The following is a 27,066-nucleotide window of genomic DNA, read 5'->3' as shown; positions in this document are numbered from 1 at the left end:
ACCCATTGAACCACTGACTCACTTCCAATGCCACTACTGAATTTCTGGTGCCTCCTTGCATTGTCTAATGGAACTCTCACTACTTAATTCCTGTTAATACCCAGGAAGGCTATCAGGGCCCTTCTGATCACCTGCGTCTCCAATCTGGACCAGGACACTTCCGTTACACTCTAAAGGCCCTGCGAGTTCTGCTCTTGACAAAAAGATCCCCAGCCCTTCAGACTTGCATCTATGGTCACAACAATCCAATCTGGAATCTCTAAATACATTCCTTTGGACAAATTCTGATCCAAAAGCCACTAGGTCAGAGTCAACTTGGCCTCCTCTCCTCCCCCCTCCCCGAGGCAGTTTTATTCCATAATCCTGTGACTAAGGGTTCCATCTCAAAAGAAAGGTCTTTTGCAATGGGTGCATATGAGCCACTGCCCAAGGGACAAGATCCAATATCAAAGCCATGGACGCCAGTACTTTGAGTTAATCCCAAACCCTGGAATACCAGATTTGCAACAAATTGCAAACTTGAGCCTAAAGCTTCAGCTTTCTTTCTATAGTAAGAAACGCTCTTCTGAGACTTGTCTCAAAATGAGCCCAAAGACACTATAAAACTTGAGAAGGACAAGCTTGCTCTTGGGAAAATTATTCACCCAACTGAGCTCCTGCAGCAAACCAACTACTGTCGACTACTCACTAGCAGTCCTCTCTCAACTTTGCTTGTATCAACAATTCATCCAGATATGGATGCACCATATCACCTCTACCGTTTTCTTTGATAAAGTGCAAGGGGCCATTGCCAACCCAAACAGCAGTGCCCAAAATTGGAAGTGACCTCCCAGAACCACAAAGCCTAGGAATCTTTGGTGATCCCTCCAGATCAGAATGTGTAGATATGTCTCTGAAAGGTCCAAGGACATCAGAAACTCCCCTTTCTATACTGCAGCAATTATCAAAAGGAGAAACTCCATACAAAAATGAGGCACTTTTAAACAAGATTTCATCTTATTTAAATCCAAAATAGCTCTGAATGTGCCTTCCTTTTGGAGAACTACAAAATAAATGGAATAGAGACACTGATTCCACTCGCCTTCTGGCACCAGAACCACCACCTCCAATTGAAGAAGGCGATCCAGATTCATCTATCCATTGTCTCTTGTTTTAGATAGGAGGAACAAAGATATCATGAAGGCATTGGGTGAGCAAACTCTAAGGTGTAACCGTCTCTTACTACAGAAAAAAATCTATTGATTATGGTGATTTGGGCCCACTCTTCATAAAAATGGGTCAGGCAACCCCCGATCTTCACTTTTGAAGTCCTCATTGTGAACTTTTCAGTGCTGCCAAACTGGCAGAAGCAGAGTCTCCTATGGCTTCCACAAAAGGACAGAAACTTGCTAGAATAGAATTTCTGCATCATTGAACTCTTTCCTGGGCAGTAAAGCCTAGACACATGGAATTTTTGTCTCATGGGACGTGACTTAAGGAACCTAAGCTTATCCTCTGGTAATTTAAGAGTTGTGGAGTGTCTGTAATGCTTGACCAGCTTCTCCAAACTCTCGCCAAAAAGCATCTTTTCTTTAAATTCAAAAGACCCCAGCTGAGACTTAGACCAAATATCAGCTGACCAATTATGGAGCAACAAGAGTCACCTACCCACCATTTATGTGGCATACCTCTAGCTGAAGTACAGATTAAATCATACAAAGCATTCACTATAAAGACTAGTCCAAGCTTACAGCCACTCAGCTTCTGGATCAGAGATACTTTCCTTAGTGCCACTCACTGGGAGCTGTTGTACCCATCTCAAACAAGCCTGAGTCGGGGCCGCATATTAAGGTGTATATCAATCTTTCTCTCTTGAATGCTGCACTTCCTTCAACAGGAACAGTCGTCTTTTTTGTAACTGCTGACATGAGGGCATCTACCTTAGGCAACTGTAACAAAGCCAAAGTCTCCTCTGGGATGGGATATAACTTCACCATGGCTCTACTGACTTTCAGTCCCACCTCTGGTGTATCTCATTCGACTGAGACCAAAGTCTTGGCCATCCTGTGAAGCAGAAAAGCCTTGGTGAGATCCCTAAAACTCTCCATAATGGGATCCCTCATTGTCTATTGGCTCCGCTGGCTTATCCTTGAACCCCAACTCAGACAAAGCCTATATAATTATAGAGGACTCCTCCTCTCCTAAATAGTCTAAATACTCAAGTCATATACCTCCAAGACAAGAGATCTCCTCTTCCTCCAAAGGATCCTTTTCCAGCTCAATATCTTCTGGAACTACCCCAGGAGTCTCAATCAGAGATTCACCAGCTTAAAGCAGTCAATTGTCTTCAAAATCTATCTCCCTCTCCAAATGGCAGTGCTTAGTGCAAGGGGTAGGTGAGTGAGTTCCCCTGGTAGAGTCCAGCCATTGCAGCAGGATAAGAACTCTTTTTTGCCAAAAAGCTTCTATGTACAAGCAACAAAAATTCTAGACAAAAAGGCTGTTCCCTTGGGCCTGACTGAGCCCTTCCTGCAAAGAAGAACCACAAGGCCTGTGCTCCTGCGGAGCGATCAAACCACTGTCCACCAGAGACAACACTGGCGTGCCTACCAAGCTCTCCTCTCACTCTCCCCATAAAGTGCAGGAGAAGCTAAAATGGATACTGCTGTTTCTTTGCACTGATCTCCCAATGTGTCTGGCTTCACAGTTAGACCTGATTTCTTGGAAGCCAACTTTTTCCTCTCAGCACTCAAGAGAAGCTCTCCTGAATGCCCTTCGATTCAAGCCTTGCACAAACTGGAGGTCTGAATAGAGCCAAGCATACATTGGACATTTTTTGGTGCAATCCTGCACAGCGGCCATGCTGCTGATGCCACGCTGAAGCCGGGAAGTAGAGAAAATAAAGCTTGGCTTTCACAAACTCTCCTAAGTGATTCCAGTCTGAAATGCCCAGAAAAAACTCTCCATGGAACAACTGTTTCTGACAAGCTTGCTCTCGCACTTTGCTTCTGACTTGGAATCGCAGTTCCCTCCTTTTGGTTCCTATTTTATTTTTTTTAAACAAACATTAAAGCGGTTCCCACAATAGTCCTAGTAACATAGATAAGATAAAATAAATACTTTCCTGACCAGTTGAAGACAGAAAGGAGCTGCTAAATAAGGAGGTTAGAGAGACAAGGAATGAGGGAACCATATTCCCTGTCTATCAGACCACTTTAGTGCTGGGATTCAAAGTGACCAAGGGCCATCGAACCCTTGCTCGGCCCTCCTCGATCAGGAGGATGGCCGCAAAAGGACTTGCCACCCTAGAGGCAATTCATGTAGATCAGCCAACAGCAGATTGGACACATGTGCTATCTGCTGGAAACAGAGAATTACTGAGAGACTGGGTTAAGTACCAGGTGAACAGAAAAGCTTTTCTTCTCTGTTGGCAGGGGAGGAAAAACCTACTTGTCTAGACTGGTCTAGGGGATGAAGAGGAAATGATATATATTTTTTAATTTGGTCTCCTGTATCTTATTTTTAAGTGTAGTAGTATGTGAGCATGATTGATGGGTATGCGTGAAGGAGAATGGGTGCAAGTGTACATTGTGGGTACAGTTAGTATGTGTGTACAACAGAGGGTGAGAGGGTCCGGTATGAATGATTCTTTGAGGCATGTGTAGGTAGTGAATGTTAGGATGGATATGTAGTAGGCAGGGTGTGCCAAAAGGCTTTTTAAAAGATTAAAGCCATGTTCTCTTGTAAAGAAAGTGTTCATGTTTCTTTTATGAATATTTTATAATACAAACAGCTACATAAAATAGGATTGCCAACTCAAAGATTTAGCCAAACATCACCCAACAATAGGAGTACTATAGTAGCAACATATAATCATAGACAAATTTGCATCATTACAGGTTCGCTTAGGGATCACATGTGCCCTCATTGGTACTGCATGTGACCCCATACTTGAACTATGTATGTCTCGCCAAATCAATCGGTAGTATCATTCTCAGACATATCTCAGAAATTACTAAAGAATATTGATTCAAATGAGCGATATATGCAGCTCTTTCAGCATTCTTTAAGAGTAATATACTTTTTTGGTGTACAGACCAGGAAAATGAAGAAATTACTTACCTGATAATTTTGTTTTCCTTAGTGTAGACAGATGGACTCAGGACCAATGGGTTATGTGCTCCCCTGCTAGCAGGTGGAGATGGAGTCAGATTTCAAAGCTGATGTCACCCTAGGTATACCCCTGCAGTGACCTCAGCCATTCAGTATTCTCTTCAAAAGCCATTGTGGACTAAGCATTGAGAAACAATTAAGAATTGATTAAAAAACTTGAAGGCTGGAGACCGTAGCTGCACTCAAACATGCGCTGAATCCCAGCCAACTTGTAGAAATCCCAATATAGGGATAGGGAAATGGTTTACCCCTAATTCCTTGAGGACGAGGTTCATGTGCGCTCCCTTGGTAATATTCGTGGGCAACCGTGGGCGGGATGCTGAGTCCATCTGTCTATTTTATTTTATTTTTTTATATTTATTAAAGGCTTTTCTATACCGAATTTCTTGATACAAATCAAATCAGCTCGGTTTACATCAAACAATTAGGAACTATAACCAACCAAACAGTAAATACAATTTGAAGGAGAGTAAAGTTACATTATAACAAGGATGTATAACTTGGAGGAGGAAAAATAAGAGGGGGACGAGAGATTAAGATATACATTGGGGTATGCGAAGGTGCAGGTAGAATACCTCATGATAAATTTGTAATTTTATAATGTAGATAAATTTGTCTACATTAAGGAAAGCAAAATTATCAGGTAAGTAATTTCTCTATTTTCTAGCGTGTAGCCAGAAGGACTCAGGACCAATGGGTTGTACAAAAGCTACTCCCGGACAGGGCAGGAGGCTGCCCTTGGTCCAGTTAGCACTGCCCTTGGGCTTCGACATCCAAGCAGTAGAACCTGGAGGTGTGCAAGGAAGACGTTGCTGCTTGGCCAATGTCACTGGGAGATAGTAGCTTAGCTTCCGCCCAGGATACCGTCTGGGCCCTAGTGGAGTGAGCTTTCATCTGAAGGGGTAGAGGCTTCCCTGCCTCTTCATAGGCTCCCATAACTTCCTTGATCCAGTGGGCTATGGTAGCTCACAAAGCTGCCTCGCCTTTTTCTTTCCGCCGTGAAGGACAAATAGGTGGTCCATCTTGTGCACTGGTTCTGTACGTTCTAGGTACTGTACCAATAGTTTGCAGACTTTTAAGTGGTGTAGGAGGCGGTAGTCTTCTGAGTCCTTGCATCCATCTAGGGATGGTAAAGGAAATGGACTGGTTCAGGTGGAACTCCGAGACTACCTTTGGTAAAAAGAAAGGGACGGTGTGGAGCTGCATAGATGTGGTAATGCCTCCAATCAGAGGAGGTGATTTCTCTACGATTCTCATCAGAAGGGAGCAAAAATGGATTTATATTTTGGACACAGTGGCTCCCAAAGGGCTTAATGCTGAGCTCGAATGGCATTACTTTATTTGATTCCAAGTATGACGTCAAGGGGAATGGTGGGTGATTGGTTAATGGTTAGTGTCTGTGATCGGCGCAAGTTTCGCGCCAAAACAGCCCTGTTAGGGGTTTAAATCCTGCTACCTGGTACCGCACTTTGTGCTCCTGACTACATGTATGACTGGCTATAACACAGGTATGTGGTGAACTGCATTACGTTATTGTCTGTCTTTGAGTAGCCTAGATGTTATACTTGGGTCACGTTTTGACTGTCCTTTGTTTACAGATATTGTTAAAAATTCCCCCCGAAGCAGCCGGACTGGCGAAACATGGGTCCATGTCGGGGATTGCTGCTAAAATTTGTGGCTGAATTCTGTGGTGTTAATGCAAGGAGTCACCGTACTGAATAAAAAAATACTGAATATTGAAACTGTGACCAAGTAAAGTTTGCGTGTGCTTTTGGTGCTAACAATTACTTGTGAAGAGTGCACTTGAGCTTTGGTTCTTGCCATGATCTACAACTACAAAATTTTGTTGGTCAACTGAATATGTCTTGATGTACTCGTTATTTAATTTGTTACTTAACAGAATAATCTAAGTTTTATTTTGATTCAATACTAGTTTCAAGTGGGACAACAGTTGTTGAATAGTTGAAAAATAGACAACTATCAATTTCAGAGAGTCTTCTATTGAATTCGTTATTGGAACTAGAAATTGTACATCATCCGCATACATAAAATATGTTAAACCTAATCCAGATAAGACTTTACATATTGGCAGCATGTATAAATTAAAGAGAGTAGCCGATAAAGCGGACCCATGCAGAACACCTGTATCTAACAACACTTGCTCAGAAAGTGAGCTCTCTATTTTAACTCTAAGTTCAGTTTTTAAGGTAAGATTTAAGCCAACAGAGTGGTTTCCCTGTGATACCAATTTCAATTAATCTTTGCATTAAAATTTCATGATTGATTGTATCGAAGGCTACAGAAATATCTAGCATTACTAAAAGATACATTTGCCCAGAGTCCATTCCTCTAAGGATAGTTTCAGACAATGATAATAAAAGTCTCAGTATTACAGGATTGACGGAAACTGAGTTGTGAAAGATACAGGACATTGTGTTCGTCAATGAAATCAGTCAATTGCTTTTGAACCACTTTTTCAATTAGTTTGGATAGAAAAGGGAGATTCGAGATGGGCCTGAAATTCTTGAGTTGATTCACATCCAAGCTCTTGTTCTTTAGGATGGGTTTAATAATACATTTTTAAGGTTATCGGTAACATCCCTTCTTCTAATGATAAATTAACTATATTTACTACAGGCTTTGCAATAATATTGGAGACCATTTTGAGATATTTCATAGGGATTGTATCAAGTGGATGAATAGCAGGATTTAACTTTCTAAGGTAGTGCTCAATTTCAGTAGAAGATACAGATTCAAAATATATCCATTCATGGTCTAATACTTTCAGAAGAGTAATCTTCTGCTGAGTTGCTGGTTGAATGTTTTCAATTAATTAAAAAATGTTATCTTTGAAAAAGGAAGTAAAATCATGGTATTTTTACATCTGTAGATTCAAAATAAAAACAGGATTCGATTTTATCAGTTCTTGTACATAGGAAAACAGTACTCTAGGATTATAGGTAAAATCATGTATCCTTTTTGCATTGAAGTCATTTGGCATTTGAAATTTGAGTTCTATATTTGGTGAGTAAAGAACAATCAATTGCTAAAGTATTGGAATTAGGAGTTGGAAAGCTCTGTCCAACAGCATCCATTCTCCTGGATCCAGACTCTCCCACTGCTGAGGAAATCTGCCCTGACGTCTTGACCCACTATGTGTGAAGCCGAAATCCCTTGCAGGTTTAGTTCTGCTCATTCCATAAGGGGGTCTATCTCCAGAGACACTTGGTGGCTTTTGGTTCCTCCCTGGCAGTTGATATAAGCTACTGTTGTTGGGTTGTCCGACATCACGCGGACTGCTTGAACCCGGAGCCTGTGGCTGAAGTGTAGACATGCTAATCTGAACGCTCTGGCCTCTAGGCAGTTTATGTTCCAGCACGCCTCTTCCTTGGTCCATCGGCCCCGTGTTGTCAGTCCCCATCCTCGAAGGCTTGCATCCATTGTGAGGACAGGCTTACCCCTTTGCTTAGGTTCACTTCCTGTAGCCACCACTGGAGCCGAGAACATACTTCCATTGGTAGGTGGAGGTGAATCGAGTAGTCCTTGAGATAGAGGGTTCCAACATGACAGCAGGGAGTGTTGGAGTGGACTCATGTGCGCCCTCACCCATGGCACTACCTCCACTGATGACACCACCAGACTGAAGACCTGGAGATAGCTCCACACCCTGGGACGTATTGCGTTCGTGAGTCGGCTCACTTGGTGCATCAGCTTCCTTATCCTCGAGGGAGGGAGGAAGACTTTGCCTTGTTTGGTGTCGAACAGACTCCCAGGGACTCCAAGGACTGGGAAGGCCTGAGACTGCTCTTGTCCATGTTCACGACCCAATAGAGTTCCTGGAGTAGGGACATGACCCTGCTGGTCGCCTGGAGACTCTCTTCCGACAACTTCGCCCGGATCAGCCAGTCGTCTAAAGTAAGGGTGTACCAGGATCCCTTCTTTCCTTAGTGCCGCCACTACGACCACCATAACTTTGGAGAACGGTCAACTGAACGGTCAAACTGAAAGGCAATGCCCAGAACTGATAATGGTGGCAGAGTACCGCAAAGCACAGAAAATGCTGGTGGTCTTGATGGATTGGGATATGAAGGTAGACCTCTGAGAGATCCAGGGATGTTAAGAACTCTCCTGGCTGAATGGTCATTATGACAGAGTGAAGAGTTTCCATGCGGAAATGGGTTATCCGTAGATGACTATTGACGCTCTTGAGGACCAGGATGGGGCGAAAGGACCCTTCCTTCTTGGGAATGATGAAATCCTGGGGTGTGGGCACCGGGGTTATAACCCTCAAACTGAGGAGCCTTACTAGCGTGAATTCCACTGCCAGTCTTTTGTGCTGGGAGTGGCAAGGCAACATGATGAATGTGTCCCAAGGGATGCTGCGAAATTCTAGGGCGTATCCTTTTTGTATGATATCCAGAATCCAATTGTCCGACGTGATCTCGACCCACCTCTGATAGAAGAGGGATAGCCGGCCCTCTATCTCCTCATCCTGTGCTCCTCGGCCCAGCTTCATTGTCCAGTTTGTACTGAACTGGAGCCTGAGCCTATTCCTCCTTTTTGTTGTTTGTTCCGAAAGGGCTGGGATCTTTCCGAAGTTCAAGAAGTGTGGAACAGTGGGTTTCTGTAGGGCCGGAAGTGCTGGGGAGCCCCTAGCCAGACTTCTCCTGGGTGGGGGGGCCTTGTGACCTCTTCTTCCAATCTTTCGTTAGCCGAGGCACAGGAGATTCTCCCCACTTACTGGTAAGCTTTTCCAACTCACTTTCAAATAGAAGGGATCCCTTAAAGGACATCTTTGTGAGGTTTGCTTTAGAGGTCGCATCCGCTGACCAATTTTGCAGCCATAGCTGTCTTCTGGCTGCCACCACTGAGGCAACTCCTCTGGCCAAGGTGTGCACTAGGGCAGAGCTTGCATCCACTAGGGAGACTGCGGAGTTCCATCGCCTTTTGGTAGGAACCCCAGGGCTATCAGCCTCTCTTGAGAAAAGCAGACATGAACGTGCCACCAGGGCACAACAGGAGGCGATCTGCAGTGTCATTGCTATCGCGTCAAAGGTTTGCATAAGGATGGACTCCAACCTCCTGTCGTGTGCATCCTTCAAGGCCACTCCTCCCTCTACTAGGATAGTTGTCCGCTTCGAGATGGCACAAACCAGGGCACCCACTTTCGGGAAGCACAGGTGTTCCTTGGCCCCCTGGTCCAGTGGATACAGGGCCTCTAAGGCTCAATCTCCTTTAAAACTGGCCTCCGGGGCGTCCCACTCCAGGTCAATCAACTCCTGGTTGCCTTCCAGCACTGGGAAATTTAAAAAGTCCGTAGACACACCAAGATGGGGTTCCTTTTTGGTTCCAACAGTGTCCGCGCCGGACACTCCCAGAGTCTTGAGGGTCTGGGAGACTAAGGCCGGCAATTGATCACTTTGGAAGAACCTTAGCATGGTCCAGTAAGGTTCCAGGCCTGGTGGGATTTCCCCGTCCTCCAATGAGTCTGTATCCCCATCATCGTCCATGGTGTCTGGTTCCTAGTCAGGGATGCCCTTGAAACAAGGCATGTCCCAAGGTATGCTGGTAGGGCTGGGGGGACAAGGCCCTCCCATCTGGGCCTTGTCCCCCCTGGGCCTTGTCCCCCCCGGGCTCAGACCGGGTAGGGGCAGCAGCTGTCTGCGCCTGAACAAAGGCTTGAAGGCCCTGAAAGAATTCCAACCAAGAAAGGGTCGCCGGGTCCATACCTAGCCCAGGAAGAACTGGGGTAGGGGCTGCTGAACTGCCCTCTCCTGGGGATGACGCTGACCTAGGGTTGCTTAGGTCCGAGTCATTACTGGAGGCCATGGCAGACTCATCCTCAGATGGGGAGAGGCCGGACCTGGAGAAGCTCTGAGAGTCCAGTCCCCACCCCCCCCCAGGTCTCCTCACAGTGCTGACATAGGACTGATTCAAGGTCAGGCTGTGTGGCCCTAATATGGCAAGTGGAACAAAGGGCGTGGCGCTTGTGCTTCTTAGCTGCCGGAGCCATAGTTCCTGCAACATGTGTATTTAGTCGGATAGCACCTGAGCTCAAGCGCGCACACTTCTGTCCTGACCCGTGCAAGTAGGGCAACAGGTTGTGCACGGGTGCCTGCCCGCAATTATGCGCTCAGCTGAGCGCCCCATGGAGCGCTCGGTTATGCACTCAGTTAAGCATCCAGTTGGGCATGCAGTTATGTGCGTTGGAGCACGCGCAACTCAGGGTGTGCCAGGCGTGTAGGAACGCGTGCACAGAACCGCGCGCTCCTCCGGGCGCGAAAGGCACACGGGCTCTTTAGGTGCCCCGGGACGCATGTACCTCCGCATGTGATGGCCACTCAGCGTGCACCTATGCGCATAATAGGCGCACAACAGGGCTGGCCTGCACCATGCGTATCGATGGATGGACGGAGAAGAGGGCGCCGCACAAAACCGCACGCAAGATGGGGCCTACCACGTGGAGTGCCCACCGAACTTGAAGCAGGGCCTAGCCCATCGGAGGGCCGCTCAACCTGCTCAGAAACCCCCTTCCCTTGCCGCGCCGGAATCGGGAACATCATTGGTACAGCTCGCCAAGCAAAGAGACTGGAGGAAGACTTACCTAAGCCCTTCCTCGTCTCTGGATCGGAGGAGTTCTTCCTTTCTTACCTGAGTTCAGTGCTTACCGGCTGAGTCCAGAGACGGTCTCCGGCTGTGGGGGAAGAGGGTATAGGCCATCACCGCCACGCTTGGATTCCTGCACCCGCTGCCTCCACAGCAAGTCCAAGCTGGGAACCGGCTACCGGACCAAGGCTCATCTCTGAGGGATCTCGGAAATCGCCTCAGGAATTCTCAGCTGGGGGGGGGACCATTAGGTATCACCACAGGAGAGCAGGGCTTGATATTCTCCAATTTAGAGGTAAAAATGTTTCAATTCTAAGGAGTATTGTGTCCCGATAGGGAGAGACAGTCCACATCTGCTAGGAGACTGGAAGATACTGAATGGCTGAGGTCACTGCAGGGATATACCTAGGGTGACGTCAGAATTGAAATCTGACTCCGTCTCCATCTGCTAGCAGGGGAGCACATAACCCATTGGTCCTGAGTCCATCTGGCTACACGCTAGGAAAATTAAAAATAAGGTGACAATCTCAGGGTACATAATATATTTTTATCCTTTAATCAATGTTGCTATTGTGCATATGCTAACAAATTTCAGTAAAAAATTATTTTAAAAAGTTATTTCATAGGAGATGGAAGAGTTCATTTCCAATGCATCAAAATAGCTATGCGTGCCAAGAATAACAAACAATGCAGTAGACACAGCCATGTCCTGAATACCATTGCTGAACAATGCCCCAGCAGGGAAGTGGAGGAGCCTAGTGGTTACAGTAGTGAGCTGAGAACCAGGAAAGCTAGGGTTCAAATCCTGCCTTTCCCACTGACACACCTTGAGACCTTGGGCATGACACTTCACTCTCTCTCCATTGTCTCAGTGGCAAACTTAGGGCCCTATATACCAAGCATTTTTCCTACAGATTCAAAATGGGATAAAACTTGTAGTAACTAACCCCCTTAGCTTGTAAGCCTTCTGGGGCAAGAACACACCTAGTGTCTGTAACTTGACTTGAGCTCAGATTTGGAAAGGTGAATATTCAAATCTAAAATCCAAACCTAACACAATCTGGACTGCCATATGTGACTTAATCTTGGGATATGTCAAAAACATGTGACCAAAGATTCCCACGTCTTCAAATAGTTTCTAGCAGATCAGGGATTCCTTTAGTTGTATTCTGTATAGATGTAGTATTATCCCTTTAAAAGCAGTGAGAGAGTTTGCTGAAAAGTTACCATTTGAGATCTATGTTATGTTCACATGAATGGAATTTGATAGAGTAGCCCAGCTCCCATAATTTTCTCACAGAGCTTAATGGGAGCCGAGCATTAAAAATGGAGGCAGCCTGGACTTAGTCCAGCCCTTTGCAAGAGTAAATATACAGTACTTGGGATGGAGGCCCTGAGGAGGTGAATACCAACCGTGCAAGTGTGTGGGCGAGTAATCTCTTGTGGGCCTGTTTGGCGACAGACAGGAGGCTGTTTAAAGACATCTCTGGTAGCTTGTCCGCCTGACTGCCCTTTTGAATTGTGCCAAATAAGTGTTTGTCAGCCCTGAATACCTCCTATGTAGTCCCTTTTATGACAGTTGCTGTTTGGGAAAACGTGAATATCTGCCAATATTCACTTAAGGGAGGCTAAAAATGGCAGGGTTAATCATCCCAAGGCAGGGAAGCATACAAAACTTACTTTTGTAGGAAATTTGCACAAATAAGAGACATGGAAATTGTATTAAAACAGGCCATGCGCTTACCTTCAGTGGGTGGTGATGCAAATGTAACTGTCACAGTCTCCGTGAGAACATTTCCACTGTCCATAGTCCATTGCAACTGAAAGACAGAACAGCCACAAATGTGAAAGAAGTAGGCGATGAACAAACTCCTTATCAGGTCAGTGTGATGAAACACAGGTGAACTATTAACAATGGAATAGTTTTAAAGGAATGTCTCTCTCTCTCTCTCTATATATATATATATCTATATATCTATCTATCTATATATCTATATATTTATCTATCTATCTATATATATATAAATATAAAAAGAGAGAGAGAGAGAGAGAGAGAGAGAGAAAGAGAAAGAGAGAGAGATCACCACAGATCTTTTACTCAGTGACTCTCTCTCATGAAACCAGGTTTCTTACCCTGACTCCCCCATTCATTCCTTTCTTCAAATATCTAGTTTCATTGTATGTCACTCTGGTGTGTGGTGTATATAACTAATAGCTACAAACGAGCTATTTGTTAAGTTGCTGTAGGAAGCTTCTTGTAATAAGTAAAAAAAAAAAAATTAGTCACCAGCATATCATACTACTATCAATGAATTGCATTGTACCTTTCAGCCACATAGGATCCCACCATGCTCTGCTAATACCACAGACAGAAATCATGCTGGGATTTATCTAAATTTGAAGGGAACTTCCAAATATTACTAGCCAATTACAAATGAGCTAATAGAAGCAGAGGGAAATAAAGTTACCCAGTCATAAAGAGGATTTGAACTTGTGTTCTAGGAGTTATCATGACTCATAATTTAATGTTCTAAGCATGTAAATTGTATATTTTATCTGTACTTCTATAACAATGGTTTGCAACCAGGACCTAAAAATGAATTTATAGGGAATTCTTAATACTCCAACATGAAACTGTGAGGGAAAGACGTTGATAAAATGTGTGACAGGAAAGCAACTATATTTCATAACAATGTTTTCATAGCTCTTTTTTAGAGACAGTAAGGGGCAGATTTTCAAAAGTCTACACTCCTAAATCCATTGGATTTAGGCGCGTAGGTGGGGTTACGCACGCCGGGCCTATTTTAGAAAGGCTCGGCGAGGTGCGTAAAGCCCCGGGACGTGCATATATGTCCCGGAGCTTTGAAAAAGGGGTGAGGAGGGGGCAGGGCAGGGCAGTCCAGGGTGGGGGGGGGGGGGGGCGGTCCAGGGTCAGAGGCTCCCGGCACAACGGCCATTTGCTGCTGTGCTGGGGGATCGCATGCCGGCAGGCTGTTGGTGTGTGCAACAGGTAAAACAAAGGTCCGGGGGGGGGGTCTAGATTAGGGCTAGGGGGTGGGAGGGTTAGGGGAAGGGGAAGGGAGGTTAGGTTAGGAGGTTGGGAAGTTGTGCATGTTATAAAATCGGGCGTCCATGTGCGTGTGCTAGTTTTGAAAATGTACCCTATACTGAGCAGACTAAAAATGTTGTTAAGTTGAAATACCTCCTTCACCCTGGGGTGTACGGTACTAGCACATATCTCCAATTGGAGATCTTTTGAAAAACTGAATTTCTTTTTCATGATATGGACTTTGTGAATGCCAAGACTACTCTACTTCCCTCCCTGAAAGTACACCAGTACTCTGCTGAGCCTGTCAGAGGTGGGTTTCCAATGATGCTGACAAACTCAGCTGGTAGGGGAGGGAGGGGGAGGGTGACAGAGTGATATGCACCTCCTGCAGATTTCTGAGAGGCTCAGAGAGTTGATGTGTTAGCAGATAGTTTATGTGGCATGCACCCCGTATGAAGCCACAGGATACAAAGAAATTCACTTTTGTGTTTCAGTTATTTCTATTTTTAGAGACATTTAACATATAATTTACCATAGCAGGACATTTCCACATAGTCTACAGTTTAGTGGGTTAAATTAAAATACTTCAAGTGGGTCCAAAACAGAAATCTGTTTGGGTCCTGTTGGTCAATGGACATACAGTACAAGGACAATGACTCCCATCTTACCGTTGCAGGGATGGTTTCGGAGTCATACACCAGATCCCCAGTTCTCAAGGCCTTCTGTACCTCATGGATGTGGTTCTTGATATCATTTACGGTTGGGAAGTAGGACAGGTTGTGTCTTTCTGGGACTTCATCCGGTTTGAACAGTTCCTGTTCTACAAACTTTCTGTGAGGTGGGAGAAGGCAGAATCTTGTAATAAAGTAAGATCCTATTTACAATGTAATGTAAGCTCAGAGAAAATGTGAGAAAATAATTTGAGAGGACAGCAGGAGCAGAATTCAAGTGTTTGTGGGACAGAGGCAAAGTAAGATTGTATGGGCAAGGGAGGGAGATGACCAGACTGAAAAGGGTTTGCAGTGATGATACAATAGTGTGTGTGTGTGTGGGGGCGGGGGGGGGGGTGGGTGTGTAACTGGACAGAATGGGAGGGACAAGAAGCCTTTATCTGCCAGCACCTGCTACAACTTATGTTAGAACATAGTAGGGTTGTAGGCATTTCACATGTCAAGACATCGAAAGCAAGCTAATGCCAATTCCTGGGAGTGAACAAAAGGAATTAGATATAATTTATAATATCCGCCAAGTACTTGCAACCTGGATTGGCAGAGACAGGATGCTAGGCTCGATGGACCTTGGTCTGACCCAGTATGGCAATTCTTATGTTTGCTTGTCTTGTCTTCATCCTTTTAATGATTTTCTAAATATATTTTAGATAGTCATACAATTTCCAAGATTTTTACTCTTTCTGTGATTTCTGTATTTTGCTGTAACTAAATTTATTACAGGGCAATGCTCAATGACACTAAGTTAAAGTTTAGTTTCTTTTTAGTCTTAATGACTATTTCAATTTGATATCAAAGCAGTTTCCATGTAAGTAAGTACATTTGCTATTATTTATTGGTATCCTTTTTGAAACAAATAAAAACTGCTAATATAATCTTGCCCACAGTCTTTCAGAATTCTTGTCATATTTTTTAACTTTGTTAATCTATGATTTTTTCCTGATCTTACTATTTTCTACAGTGGATAACCTATATAAGAACTCCAGTTACTAGAATACTCTTTCACATTCTCAAATTTCCAAAGTATTCTTTCCTCTCCCATCTTCTTTTCTTTTACACCCCCACACGAGAACTTCATTCCTCCAAAATGGCCCTTCTATCCTCCCCATCTCTGGCTTCTACCAAACTAAACTTCACTCAGCTTTGTGCATTCAGTTGCTTCTCTCCTAAGCTCTGGAACAAAATACTGCTATCCTTATACCAACAGATTTCCTATCTCACTTTCAGGACAGACACCTTCCCCTAATTCCTTATTAGACTGTGACAAGCTGTGACAATGTTATGAAAGAGACTCCCACTATATCTCTTGACTACTAGAACTTGATCTCACGACTGCTACATCACCACAGAAGATCTTTTACTCAGTGACTCTCTCCCATGAAACTAGGTTTCTTACCCTGACTCCCCCATTCATTCCTTTCTTCTACCCTAAACTGATCAAATTAATCTTCCCTGCACTTTTAAATCTTATCTTTTCTTCCCTTTTTTTGTTCTTAGATTGCCAATCTTGCACTGTTGTATTAAGAATTTTAACTTTAAATGTAATAGTAATCAGACTAATTTGGAAAAGGCGGAATATTAAATATCAAATAAATAACTCATCTTGTGATATAATTCTAATACAGTAGCCAAATCAAAATCTACCATATGAATCTCTCTACTTACTTCCCCCATAGCTCTGGTAGACTATTTGTTATTCCAATCAAACTATGCTACAACAAATCCTCTTTTACTACATTATGTCTCAGTACATTTGTTATGAAAAGAGAACACTATGGGGCGGATTTTAAAAGGGTTAGGCGCGAAACCCTTAAAAAACCCTCCTGCGTTCGCCGAGCCTACTTTGCATAGGCTCAGCAGCACGCGCAAGCCCCGGGAAGCGCGTATGTCCCGGGGCTTGCAAAAAGGGGTGGGGCGTGGCTTGAGCCTCCAGGCACAGTGGCCATTTGCTGCTGTGCCCGGTGTCACGGGCACAGCCATTGGCCGGCGTGCATAAGTTACTCCTGCCGGGAGGCAGGCGTAACTTCTTCAACAAAGGTAAGGGGGGGGGGGGGTTCTAGGTAGGGCTGGGGGGTGGATTAGGTAGGGGAAGGGGGGGGGAGCGGAGGGAACGGAGGCAGGCTGTGTGGCTTGATGCGCGCAAGTTGCACAATTGCGCGCCGGATTGCGCGAACAAATCTGCGCCCGCGCGCAGGTTTTAAAATATGCCCCTATATATTCAGCACTGTAAATATCATTACCATTGGTGCCACTTACACTTCTATTTTCATCTGATGCCAAGAGTCCTTATAAGAGAAATCTATTTTAGTGTATTTAATCTACACAACCTGATAACATTCTTATGAATGGAAACTTCCCTCCCCCAATCTGCTACCACCACTATCATTTCTATAGCACTACTAGATGTCTGCAATTCTGCTATCCTCTCCCTAGGACCTGAGGAGTAGCCTAGTGGTTAAAGCAGTGGGCTACGAACCAGGGAAACTAGGGCTCATATTCCATTGCTGTTCCTTGTGATCTTGGGCAAGTCACTTTACCCTCCATTGCTTCACGTACAAATAGATTGTGAAACCTCTGAGCACAGGGAAATACCTTCAATACCTCAATTCAATCAGCTTTGAAATGTTGAAAAGCAGAATATTCATTTAAAAAAAAAAATATTCATTTTTTTAATTTACAAATTGCATGCTGCATATAATATTTCATATAGTGTTCTCAAATACAGAAATAAACAATACCTGGAAATGACGTTTACATGCATGCTGGTGTATTCTATGGTCATGCCCAATGTCCTGCCAATATTATCATATCTGCTGATAAATGATGCTGAATACAGAGCAATGAATTCAGTACAGAATAAGCTCAATATAGCTAAATATCAACAAAATCAAGCTATTACTATCCAATTTTTTCAAGAATTTATAAGTTTATTTTTACTTAAGAAACCAAAAATGAGTGGATGGGTCAAATATCTTCTCATTTTATAGAGAACAGGCACCACAGAAGATGTTTCCATAGCTTATTGCAGAATTTCTTTAATCACACATTGTGTTCACCCTGGAGCATGGGAGTTCTGCAACAACTTTATATAATCAACGAACACAGACACATGGACTGGACAGCATTTGTCTCTGTACTTTGGGAAATAGTTTGCAAACATTTGAAAACAGAAGAAAAAATGGGAGAAAACATTCAATTTTTGTCATATCGTTTTGGAAATTACAGGGTAAAAATCAATGTGTTGATTATGGTGATCAGCAACTATTAAGTGTAACTCGCCAACAGACAATTTTGTACTGTACCTCAGCTGCTTCCTCACAGCATAAACTTGCTCTATTCCTTGAGATACCAGTTCTCGGATTTTATCAGCCACTTGCGGGTGAAGCCGGGAGGGTAAAGCACTCTCGTCCCTTGCTGCATCTTCCTCCTCCTCCAAAGGAGGTAGGGAAAAATGGGAAGGTGAAGGAGGGAGGCAAGGCGGCTCCAAATCATGGTACTGGTGAGCCTGCTGGTTGGGTAACTGCACATACCATCTACAAAGAAGAACAATTCTTAGTTACAAAGCCCAAACAAATACAAAACAGTAAGTTCACATTTTATTTGGTTCTCTCATAGAAAACATTGTAGAGAATAGGAACTTCTACCAGCCAGAGTGGTTTTCAATGATATTCTGCCAACTGTCTGTATTTGGCTCTAACAAAGATATGTTGCTTTGGTTCTTAACCATCCTGAAATCCTCTCCAAATATTTATATATTCAATTGTTAAAAATGTAAAGATTATAGTGTTTTAGACAAGTTCCTGGAGAAGATGTTCATAAACTATTTATTTATTTAGAAGTTTTATATACCGTCCTTCCAGAATAAGATCACAACTGTTTACAAAATCAGCATTCATATTCTTGGTCAACAATCACATTCTGTGCCAGCATTCATAATCTAGGTCAACAACACAGCAGACATATGTTCTAGTTCACATTCGTACATATTCTTGGTCAACATGACAGCAGATATATAGACTACTTCATATTCGTAATTTTCAAAGTCGATATAACAGCAAAGGCAGATTCTAGTTCTACTATCTATACACTTTACATCATTCATTACTTATTGCTCACTTCACTACCATTATATCTGGTACTGACATTGCAGTTTTCAGTATATTTGTATTTTATGTTAAATCGTAAACTTTTCTAAAGAGCCATGTTTTCAGGTTACGTTTGAAATTATCTTTCTTTTATCTGGTGTAATGTGTCTGGAAGGGGATTCCACAACTTGGGGCCAGCTCTGGAAAACATTCGGTCTCGTATTTGGGTTAGGTGTATGTTCCAAGTAGAAGGCACCGTTAGAAGTCCTTTGTTTTGTGATCTTAGGGTTCTCTGTGGTGAGTGATGTTGAAGTGTCACTCCTAATAATCATGGGTTAGTATTATTGATGATATTGAAAATTAGGGTTAATACTTTATAATGATTGTACAGGAAGCCAGTGCAGCACCATCAGCGAGGGGGCAATGTGGTCAAATTTCCTTATCCTTAGTAATAGTCTAGCAGAGGCATTTTGGAGTAACTGAAGTGGGTTTAGTAAGCCTGAAGATAGGCCTAGTAATAGGGAGTTGCAGTAGTTTAAGTTTGAAAATATTAGTGTTTGTAAGAAAATGCAGAAATCCTGTATTGTTAGTAGAGGTTTTAGCTGGTTTAATATTCTCAACTTGGAGTATCCTGTTTTTATTAATTTGCGTATATGCTTTTTCATAGTGAAGTTCTCGATGATCTGTATTCCTAGGTCTCATACTTGATCTGATTGTGTAATATTAATTCCTAGGTCTAGTGTTGGCAGTTTGATTATTGTTGTATCTCTCCTTAACCACACAATGTTGAGATTACTACCTGATAATCTCCTTTTCCTTAGTGTAGCCAGATGGACTCAGAACAAATGGGAAGCTCGGGTTCCGGCCGCGCCTCCCATTTGTTCTGAGTCCATCTGGCTACAAGCCAGGAAATTTCAGTTTTTTTGTGGCTTAGAGTTAGTTTCAGTTAAGAACGTTTGTTGTATTTCTGTAGGGAGATATTTCCTGTTCACAATGATGCACTATTATGGTTATTGGTGTTTGGGTGGATCCTTGGACACTATGGCAGCTGATCACGCCCAATGGGGGCAGTCCGTGAGGGGCCACGGTATCAGGCTAGACTCTGGACACACAAACACAGATTGAATATTTATTTAAACAGTTTTGGAAACCACCAAAGGTGGCAGTAGTGAGTAGTAGCTGTTGAGCCTGGCTGGGCGAGTATCCCACAGGACACTGGAACAGCGGATCCTCTGCTTGGCTGTGCTGTAGTGGAAAGAGACTGAGAGTTATGAGTACACAGTGAGAAATGTACAGAGTCCCAGGTAGAATAGGAGAAGCTCTGAGACAGGGAGAGCAGGCCCTCGAGGAGCGAGTACCTGATCCCTTAGTGCAGGGAGACTCAGTGGTATTGTAATCACATAGCGGTTCCACTAGATGAGAGGTCTGGCACTGGATCAGAGGGCAGGCCTTCGAGGAGCAAGTACCTGGTTCCAGGGAAGCAGTACTGTGGAATAGATGGTAGTTGTACTCACAGATGGATACTGTTAGTGAAGTCTTCCAAGTAGAGAAGATTGTAGATGCAGGCAGTGACTCAGGAACATGGGCCCTCGAGGAGCGAGTACCAGTTTCCTGATAGCACCTGAAAGAAGCAGCAGAGGCCCCCGAGGAGCGGGTACCCCGTTAGCAGTAAGAGTTCCAGAGAACACTGGATTGGCAGAGTAGCTTTGGTACGGACAGCGAATCCCATCCGTAGAATCTGAGTTGTTGCTAACTCGATTAGCTAGCAAAAGAGGTAGGCTTAAATATCCGGGCAGCGTGATGTCATCTCAGGGGGACGCCCCTGAGGTTCGCGTCAATGAGGAAATAAAGATGAGGCCGGTGTGCGCGCGCGCGCCCTATGGTACCTTGGAGGAGCATGGCGGGAAGCAGCACCAAAGCCGGTCCGGGGACGCCGGAGAGGTTGGAAGACAGACGCCACAGCAGCCAGTAGTCCGAGGTGAGCGGAAGGAGCCGCAAGAAGAGTAAGGCAGGCGGGGCGAAGCCGTCGCAGACCGACGGTCGCAACATGCACCAATTATGAATTATAATAGCCATGTACAGGCCAAATTCTGACAGGCCCCAGACACTGTTACTGCAAGTGTAGGAATTTTGGCCAGGTAAACTTTAAACCTTGTCGCTGTAGAAAATGAAGAGGCTTTGTCTGAGACACTGAAAGATACCTTATCAGATGTGCCTGTTTGTTAGTCCTGTGCAAATATAAAGCAGACATAGAGGCAATAACTTGAGATCCTAAGCAAGCATCAGGGACAGCAAGAAAGCAGAGACCCTTATCCTTCGAGAAGGAGGTGAGGGGGACAATCCGAGATGGAGAAAAACACTGACACACAGCTTTGCATATAGACGTGGCAGTTCTCCCCCAAAGGAATGGGAGGGAGGAAAAGGACTTGCAATATGGCAGGACTCCTCCTGAAATAATGGGGGGGGGGGGAAGGGGGGAGACCTGCAATGCAGCAAAAGACCCTCCACCCACCACAAGGCTATGCATGAGGTTATGCATATTCATCAGCTGGGAAGTATAAGACAGGGGGGAAAGGAAGAGAAAGGAGAAGGGAAGAATGGACCTGCTGGGGGAGAGCAGACCTGAAAGGAGGAGGAAAAAGGCAAGCAATGGACCACCCAAAGAAAAGAAGGCACAAACCCTGAATGCAAACACAGGGAGGAAACCCAGAGAGTGAGAACCTGTGCTGAGGTGTCCCTGGAAGCAAAAAGGGGGCGAGAGGCAAACCAGCCTTCTCTATTGAGAAGGGAGAAGACTGGGTGTGGCCAGGTGATCTGAGAAAGGAGGCCCCAGGCTCAGATGCAGAGAGTTCATGGAGTCATAGATAAGGAAGGGTGACAACCAGCCCAGACAGCCGGCAAGCACCAGAGCCAGAAGCTAGCATCCTTCCTACACAGCCGGCCTGCTCTGCCAGCACCAAATCCAGAAAGCATAAGTATTAATAGCAGGCTAAAGTTTATGGCATCTTTTGTTACCACCAATGATGCAGAACTTTCTTTAGGGAAAACTGGTGTTTAGTGGCCAAGATGTTAGAGATAGGAATTATTATTTTATAAATGCTATGTCCTGCCAAATCTGATAAATAAAAGTCTATTTCTGAGGAGAAAACATGTTGTTTCTTCATGTATGTTGAAATGTTTTGTTGAAAGGGATGTAGACTTGAATGTTGTCTGTATATAGGAAGAAGTTGATTCCTAGATGTGTTAGTAATGTGCATATAGGTAAGAAATAAATGTTGACAAGTATGGCCGAGAGAGCTGAACCTTGGAGGACACCTGTATCAATTGGGAAGGTGTCAGATATTTGATTGTCCTGTTTGACTTGGAATGAACTATCTTTTAGGAAGAAAGAGAATCATTTGTTAACATTTCCATCTATTCTAATTTCAGTTGGTAGCATAGCAGGGTGTGTTCAACTGTGTCGAATGCTGCTGTAAGATCAATTAGTACCAGAAATATGATTCATTGTTGTCAAGCCCCTGAAGAACAGGGTCGGCTAAGGAAATGAGAGGGTTTCTATTGAGCGTTTTTTTCTGAATCCGAATTGGTTCGGGTATAGTATATTATTGTCTTCTAGGTGGTTCTCTAATTGTGTTAACACTGCTTTTTCTAGAACTTTAGCGGTGAAAGGCAGGTTGGATATTGGTCGGTAGCCGTCCCAATTGTTTATTCTACCGGTTTTATTTTTTAGTATTGCTTTAATTGCTGCTTGTTTTGCCCTATCAGGGACCAATCCTTCTACTAGTGAGTGGCTTATTATGGATGTGAATATTGGAGTTATTATGCTGTTCACTGTTTTCAGGGCACTTGCAAGGATAGGGTCCAGTGGGTGAGTGAGAGGCTTTGTTTTAGGGATGATTTGGTTTATTTCAAATTTCAATAATGAATGAGTTCTATTTCTTCAGGTTCTATTGTTGATAAGCTGGTGGAGAATTGTGTTTTTAGATTATTAATTTTGTTTAGCAGTGATGTAGGATATTCACTGCATGAGTTCTTTGAAAACTCATAGTTATTAGAGACGGAGGAGGATGGGTCCTTGATTAGGTTTTTAACTGTTTCAAAGAGTAATTTGGAATTAAATATTACACCATTAATCTGTTTTGCATAGTATTCTTTATTTGCTTTATTGATTTGTTTACGGTATTTTGTTAATAAGGATTTGTATTTTCCTAGTGAATCTGTAGATTGGCATTTCTACCATTGCTTTTACGATTATCTCGGGTCTGTTTAGTGTGTCTTAGCTCTTCGCTATACCAAGGTTTCTTTTATTTAGTTGTGTTGCCTTCATTTTGGAACTTTTTTTCTGGATTGGACATAGGATATCTGCTATTTTATTGATGATTTTATCCCAGGAGTCAAAGGATGAGGAGGCATTATCGTGGTCAAACTCATTTACTTTATTTTTAATTGTTTCTTAAAGTATTTGCAGTTCTTTGTATGTGAAGATTTTGATTATTAACTGCGTTTGTTATTTATTTATTTATTTGTAGGTTTTATATACCGTTATTCGGTAGAGCCATCATAACGGTTTACAAATCTGCAACAAGTTATGTGGTGAGGAGAGTTACTTCTGCTTTTATTAGCTGAGGATCATACCAAGGCAATATCTTGTGAAAAGAACAGATTAAGCAGTTATTGTAATTGGAGAAAATTAGGTCAAGAATGTGTCCTGCTTTATGAGTGGGTTTGGTTATAAATTGAGACCAGCCCATGGCTTCCATAGTATCTAGAAAGATTTCACATGCTGTAGGTTTAGATATGCTGTCTACATGTAAGTTGGAGTCCCCTACAATTAGAGTTGATTCAGGAGCTGGAAATGCTTTAGTGAAGATTTCGATTAGAGGTGAGCAGTCTTTTTGGAGTGTTCCAGGTGGGCAATAGATCAAACCAATATTTAGAAGTGATGACTCTAGTATTGCAACCTCATAGGGAGGGTTTATCTCAGCTTTGTAAGGTTTGAGGTTTTTTTTTTTTTTTTACAGACTATTAATAGACCCCCACCTTTTCGTTTTTGTCTAGGAAAGTGAAAGATATCATAGTTGTGGTGATCAATTTGGTTTAGAAGGACATTATCACTATCTTTTAGCCATGTCTCAGTAATGCAAAGGATAGAGGGATTTAGTTCCTCTAGATCAATTATTAGTGGGATTTCTTTTTTACAGCGATTTCAGGTGCAAGCCAGCAAGATAGGAAGGCTGGCTAAGTAGTGAAGCCAGCCAGGTAGTAAGGCTAACCAGGTACAATAGCCAGCCAGGCAGTGTAGCCAGCTAGATAGTAAGGCCAGCCATGTAGTAAAGCCAGCTAGTAATTAATAAAATAACCACTTTGGGCTTGCACTTCAGGCATGCACAAAAGGGAAAGCTCCTTTGTTGTGCTCCTTCGTGTGCGCGCCTCCCGGAGCAAGTACCTTCAGCGTTGCCACCAGGATTACCTCACCGGGATGGTGGGCGGGCAGAAGGCCCGCCCACCATCCCGGTGAGCGGGAAGCCCTACCTGGCGCCAGCAACTGCTCTTCTTCCTCCTTGTTATGTGGGGGAGAGGGGTAAAGCACCTGCAGTGCGACTTCCCACTGCCCCCGGTGTCAGCGCTCGGGCTGCCCACGGCTGCTATTAGTCAAATTGACTTAGGGAATAGCCAACATTAGTAGCATGGGATCTATTTAATGTCTGGGTACTTGACAAGTACTTGTATCCTCCATTGCCTCAGGTACAAACTTAGATTGTAAGCCCTCTGGGGATAGGGAAAGACCTACAGTGCCTGAATATAATCCACTTTGAAGCGCTGAAAAAAGTGTGAAAAAGTGGAATATAAAAATCTAAATAAATAAATAAATATTCTGGATAAGCCACTGTTGGAAACAAAATGCCGGGCTTGATGGATCCTTCGTCGGACCCAGTATGGCAACTTATATTCTTATGCTGGTTCTGACGATAACAGTATTTATGTCCGCAGGGATATGACTTGGCATAACTAGCACTGTGCCTAATTATGCTGCTACAAACCTTGATCCATCAAGTTTCGTGGATTCTATGCATTAGCCTTGATATATCCAGTTGTCTAGAACTCTTCATGCAGTATATTACTTATTACGCTAAATTTACTAGGCCATAGAAAATTGCTCAGTAGTTCAAGTTTTTCTCCAAAGCAGAAACAGGTTCTGAACTAAAGAGGGAAAAGAAAATCTAGCATTGTTTCTTCCTCTTTCTTACCTGATGACGCCTCCAGCCTCAATCAAATTCTTCTTTAACATGTTGAATGCTTTCTCCTGCTCCATTCTGATGATTTTCTTGTCAATTTTGGGGTCTGTGGGAACTCTGTATTCAGGAAACTTCTGCACTTTTTTAATGTAGATCCTTTCAGAAAAACAAAGCCATCTCGCATCATTAGAATCACTCAGAAAAGGATGTAGCATTGAGACTCAGCATGATTTTCCTCTAGTCCATAGAACAGTCTCACCTGCCACAGTCTTCTATACATTACACTTACCTTAAAACGCCCAGATAATGTCTCTGTAGTCTATTCCACAAGTAACTTTATACTGAGAAATTACTACTTACCTGATAATTTCCTTTTCTTTAGGACAGTCAGATGAATCCAGAACAAGTGGGTTATGCACCTCTACCAGCTGATGGAGACGGAACAAACTGGCGTCACAATATATATACCCCTGCAGTGACATCAGCCTGCCAGTATTCTCTTCAAAAGGATCTGTGGACAAACTAGCAAAACTTGATTAAACAGATAACCATTTCAATACTCAGCCAACAGGCAACACTGAGCTCAGACAAGAATGTATTAACACTAGTCTAGGGACTGGACGAACACTTACCAGTAATCCCTATTACACGTAGCCATGGAGGAGGACCATAATTCAACCATTCGGCAGCCAAGGGAAGGAAGCTGGAATTATCTGACTGAATCCATTACAAGTGGGATGTACCCATGCTACTCCCGAATAAGACTGGAGGCTGCCTGCGGTCCATTCAAAACCGCATGTGCAAAGGCTGCATCCTCCCAGGCTTGCACATCCAGATGATAATACCTGGAAAAAGTGTGTAACAAGGACCACGTCGCAGCTCAGCAAATGTCAACGGGAGGCAACAACTTCAATTCCACCATTGACACTGCTTGAGCTCTAGTGGAATGAGCCCTGACTTGAGTAGGTAACGGGCTTCCCAGCATCAATGTATGCAGCTGTGACTACCTCCTTAATTCAGCAAGCTATAGTAGCCCGCAAGCCAACTCTCCCTGCCTAGTACCACCGTGAAGCACCAACATGTTATCAGTCTTCCGTAAAGGCTTAGTAACCTCCAGATACCAGATAATAGGTCTCTTGACATCCAAGGGCCGCAACAGACGATACTCCTCTACATCTTTCTCTTTGTCCAGAGAGGGCAGGGAGATGGACTCATTCAAGTCAAAGACAGTAACCACCTTCAGTAGAAAAGAAGGAACAGTACGCAGCTGTACTGCCCTTGGAGTCACCTGGAGGAATAGATACCGGCAAGACAAGGCCTGCAGTTCAGAAACCCTACACACAGACAAGAAACACTGTTTTCAAGGTCAGTAACTGCAAGTTCAGGTTACACATCGGTCTAAATATAGGGCCCACTAAGAAATCCAATACTAAATTAAGACTCCATAAGGGCACTGGAAACTGCAAATGAGAACGAAGATGTTTCACTCCTTTCAGGAAACGGGCCACATCCGAATGAGCCAACAAGGATTCACCATTCACTTGACCTCAAACAGGCGAGAGCCACTACCTGTATCTTTAAGGAACTGAGGGCCAAGCCTTTATTCAAGCCATCTTGACCGAAAGAGGAAGAGGACCTCTATCCTCACACCATGTCTCAAACACTCGCCAAACCCGCATATAGGCCAAGGAAGTGGAGAACTTGCTAGCTCTTAGCAAGGTGGAAATAACTGCTGCAGAGTATATACGTTTCAGCAAACGAGCCCTTTCAAGGGCCATAACATAAGACAAAATCAGGTCAGATCTTCATGAAGAATAGGACCCTGCTGCAACAGATCCCTGTGCGCCGGAAGCGGAAGGGGTGATTCCGCCAGAAGCTGCAGCAGAACCGCATACCATGGTCTCTTGGGCCAATCTGGAGCAACCAAGAGAACCATCCCTCTGTGGTGTTTGATCCTTCGGGCTAATCTGCCCATCATGGGTATGAAGGAAAGGCATACAACAACTTGTCTTTCGACTTCTCCTGCAACAAGGCATCTATCCCCAACGACTTTGAATCTCTTCTGTGACTGAAGACGTGCAGAACTTTCACACTGCATGAAGTAGCCAGCAGGTCTAGAATCGGGAGACCCCAGTGATCCAGAATCAGCTGAAAGCTTCGTTTGATAGCACCCATTCTTCTGAGTCCAGACTTTCCCTCCTGAGAAAATT

General features: G+C 43.7%; 1 protein-coding gene across 5 annotated transcripts in view; it reads right to left on the bottom strand.

The window, feature by feature from the left end:
• CARF (calcium responsive transcription factor) overlaps positions 1-27,066 on the bottom strand; it is a 435,125-nt gene that overhangs the window by 285,460 nt on the left and 122,599 nt on the right. For all 5 annotated transcript variants that reach the window (XM_029606288.1, XM_029606289.1, XM_029606290.1 and 2 more), the window contains 4 exons: positions 24,869-25,012; positions 17,838-18,068; positions 14,476-14,638; positions 12,503-12,578 (listed from right to left, as the gene is read on the bottom strand). In XM_029606288.1, the coding sequence (XP_029462148.1) occupies positions 12,503-12,578; positions 14,476-14,638; positions 17,838-18,068; positions 24,869-25,012 (614 nt within the window). The remainder of the gene's footprint in view (positions 1-12,502; positions 12,579-14,475; positions 14,639-17,837; positions 18,069-24,868; positions 25,013-27,066) is intronic.

This window comes from Rhinatrema bivittatum, chromosome 6 (genome assembly GCF_901001135.1).
Source record: "Rhinatrema bivittatum chromosome 6, aRhiBiv1.1, whole genome shotgun sequence".
NCBI classification, from domain to species: domain Eukaryota; kingdom Metazoa; phylum Chordata; class Amphibia; order Gymnophiona; family Rhinatrematidae; genus Rhinatrema; species Rhinatrema bivittatum.
This window is presented reverse-complemented; position numbering and strand designations above follow the sequence as displayed.